Below are 2,905 nucleotides of genomic sequence, written 5' to 3'. Positions count from 1 at the left end.
TGGATGGTTAGGAGGACAGTGATATCCACACCCCACCAAGGTTCAAGTCCTGATGCTTGCATTTATCCTGATTTTTTTTAAAAAAAAATCAACGATGCACGTTCAGTGGAAGGAGACGTTCCTGTCGACTACGAGGCGTTTATGATCTTCGTAAAATCTTAAGATGATATGCGGGCTCAGAGGTGCTCGTAACGGTAGAGTCTGTACTGTGTCTAAGAAAAAAAACCTAAAAGGATATGCATTTTGTGGCGCAACAGAAGATCCAATTCGCACGTTCACCTGGCTCGTGTCGCCTCCGTCCCAAAGAACCCAATCAATCGTCCGCAGCTCGCAGCGCACCACCGCCCCCCTAACCAAAACCAAAACCAACCCGGCGGCCTTTTCCCCTCGCGAGCACCTCCCCTCGCCCGCACACGCGGACCCATGCGTGGCCACACCACAACGAGCCGGAAGTAGCCCCCCCGGCCCGGCAATGTCGGCGCTCCTCCCGCCGCCCCACGGGCCGCGCGCCGCCGGGGACCCCAAGAAGACCGACGTCGCGGGGGGCAAGCTGCCCCCCTGCGCCGCCGGGGACCCCAAGAAGCCCGCCGCCGCCGGCGCCCGCTCCGCCGCCAAGCTCGCGCTCGCCTCCTTCCTCGGCGTCGCCTTCCTCTTCGCCGTCGACGCCTTCCTCTCCGGCGCTGGCGCCGACGGCCGGCTGCGCCACCAGTACCAGCATTACCTCGGCGCCGGCCCCGCCGTGGGCGCTCCGCCTTCCTGGCCCTCCGTGCCCGACCCCACCAGCTTCGCCGAGGACGTCCTCGGCGGCGGCCGCGCCGAGAGCCCCCCGCCCTCCTGGCTCTCCGTGCCCAACCCCACCAACTTCACGGGCGACCTCCTTGCCCGCTGGCTCACGCCCGGGGGCTCGCCGTGCCGCGACGCCCGCACGGCCAACATCTCCGTCCCGGCCCTTGACGGCGCCGCGGCGGCGGGGGGCGTCACCAAGCTGAGCGCCGCCGAGATTCACGAGTTCACGTTCTGGGCGCTCGACGGCACCGGCCTGCGGCGCTGCCTCGGCGGGGACTTCTTCGAGATTGATCTCTCCGGGGAGGCGTGGAAGTCGCGGCCCCCCGTGGTGGACAACGGCGACGGCTCCTACACTTTCCGCCTCCAGGTTGCGCCCCGCTTCGCCGCGGGGGAGTTCCACCTCACCATCGTCCTCCTCTTCCGCAGCTTCGAGGGCCTCAAGTTCTCCTCCGCCAGGTTCAAGTACCGCGTCGAGCTCCGCCGCACTCCTCTACTCTTCCGGCCGGGCAACGCGTCGCTCCCCGCACTGGAGACCTGCCGGGCCGCCGACTTCGCGCGCGACGTCTGGTCCGGCCGGTGGACGCGGCTCGCCAGGAACGACAGGTGCGAGGATGTGGACGACGGCGGCCGCTACCGGTGCCTGGAGCCGGAGCACCCGTGCGAGGCACCGTGGTGCGACGGACCACTGGGCGCGCTGGAGAGCAACGGATGGGTCTACTCGGCGCACTGCTCGTTCAAGCTCTTCACCGCCGACGCTGCGTGGCGGTGCCTTGACGGCAAGTGGCTCTTCTTCTGGGGCGATTCCAACCATGTCGACACCATCCGGAACCTCCTGACCTTTGTTCTTGGCGTTGAGGACACATCCGCAGTGACACGCCGCTTCGACGCCGTGTTCACCAATCCCAGCGGCGAGCCGGGCACCCTGCGGATCACAAGCATCTTCAACGGCCATTGGAACATGAGCATGAACTATCTCGGCCTGCATTCCCTCCGGCACAAGGGGTTCCGGCAGCTTGTCCGGTCATACTTTGCGGGCGATGATCGTGTCCCCGATGTTGTCATCCTGAACTCTGGCCTCCATGATGGGTGCTACTGGAGCAGTGTCCGCGCTTACGTTCAGGCCACCGAGTATGCCGCGCAGTTCTGGGCCGGCGTAATGGCTAAGGTGCGGTTGCGTGGGCTTGCCGTGCCAAGGGTGTTCTACCGGACGACGGTCGCGACTGGCGGGTATGCTCGGGACCTGGCATTCAATCCAAACAAGATGGAGCTATTCAATGGCGTGCTCGTGGAGAAGATGAGGCAGCATGGCGTGCTCACAGGCGGGGTGATAGACAACTTCGACATGACGTTCCCATGGCACTACGACAACCGTTGCAACGACGGCGTGCACTACGGGCGTGCACCGGCAAAGTTGGTATGGCGGGACGGCAAGATCGGCCACCAGTACTTCGTGGACCTCATGCTGGGGCATGTGCTCCTCAATGCCATCTGCAATGGATGAAACTCTGCTGGTTCCATGCTCGGTAAGTTTGTGCAGCTCAATTGTGTAAACTAGGGTAGGATAGCCACGGAAGTGAGGTTGCTGAGGTGAAATTGTGGTATCAGTTTATGTGTACCGCAGATATCGCGGGCATAGATGAACCGTTTTATATGGTGAGACCGTCTGATCATTTAGCTATGTCGCTGTTATGATCTTGCTCTAGCCGGCGAGGAAGGTCGAGGTTCGATCGGAGCTAGCTACGGGTGGAAATCAGGTACATGTAAATATATATACCAATACCGTTTTGGGGGCGTAATGCATATGCAATTTCAGTGGGTCATGTTGTGTCCAATGCAATGTTTGATTTCTTCAGTCGGTTCTTGTTTCTGTGGTCTGTGAACGGCATCATGCGAACCCTGGGACAATAGATGGTTGAGTGTCTTCAGGTGTTTCCATATATGTTCCGGGTTGATGTGTTTTGAGTGAAGCCATAGTGAGCTGCCTGATTTGAACTCTAGCCAGGGGGTGTCTTGATGAAGCCATTCAGAGCTAAGTTGTCTTGATCAGGATGATGCTTGTACTGGCATGAACCTAATGTCACTGTCCTTGACCAATTCCTAATTTTGTTGTAGCACTACC

At 60.6% G+C, this 2,905-nt stretch overlaps 1 protein-coding gene across 1 annotated transcript; it reads left to right on the top strand.

The window, feature by feature from the left end:
- Positions 1 to 326: 326 nt before the first annotated feature.
- On the top strand, positions 327 to 2,606 carry LOC119278303. The gene has a single exon (XM_037559665.1). It carries the CDS (start codon positions 473 to 475, stop codon positions 2,285 to 2,287), a length of 1,815 nt encoding a protein of 604 aa, XP_037415562.1. The 5' UTR covers positions 327 to 472; the 3' UTR covers positions 2,288 to 2,606.
- The last annotated feature ends 299 nt before the right edge of the window (positions 2,607 to 2,905 follow it).

The sequence above is a fragment of the Triticum dicoccoides genome, chromosome 1A (assembly GCF_002162155.2).
Source record: "Triticum dicoccoides isolate Atlit2015 ecotype Zavitan chromosome 1A, WEW_v2.0, whole genome shotgun sequence".
Lineage (NCBI taxonomy): Eukaryota > Viridiplantae > Streptophyta > Magnoliopsida > Poales > Poaceae > Triticum > Triticum dicoccoides.
The sequence above is the reverse complement of the archived record's forward strand: the minus strand, read 5'-3'. Positions and strand labels throughout refer to the sequence as shown.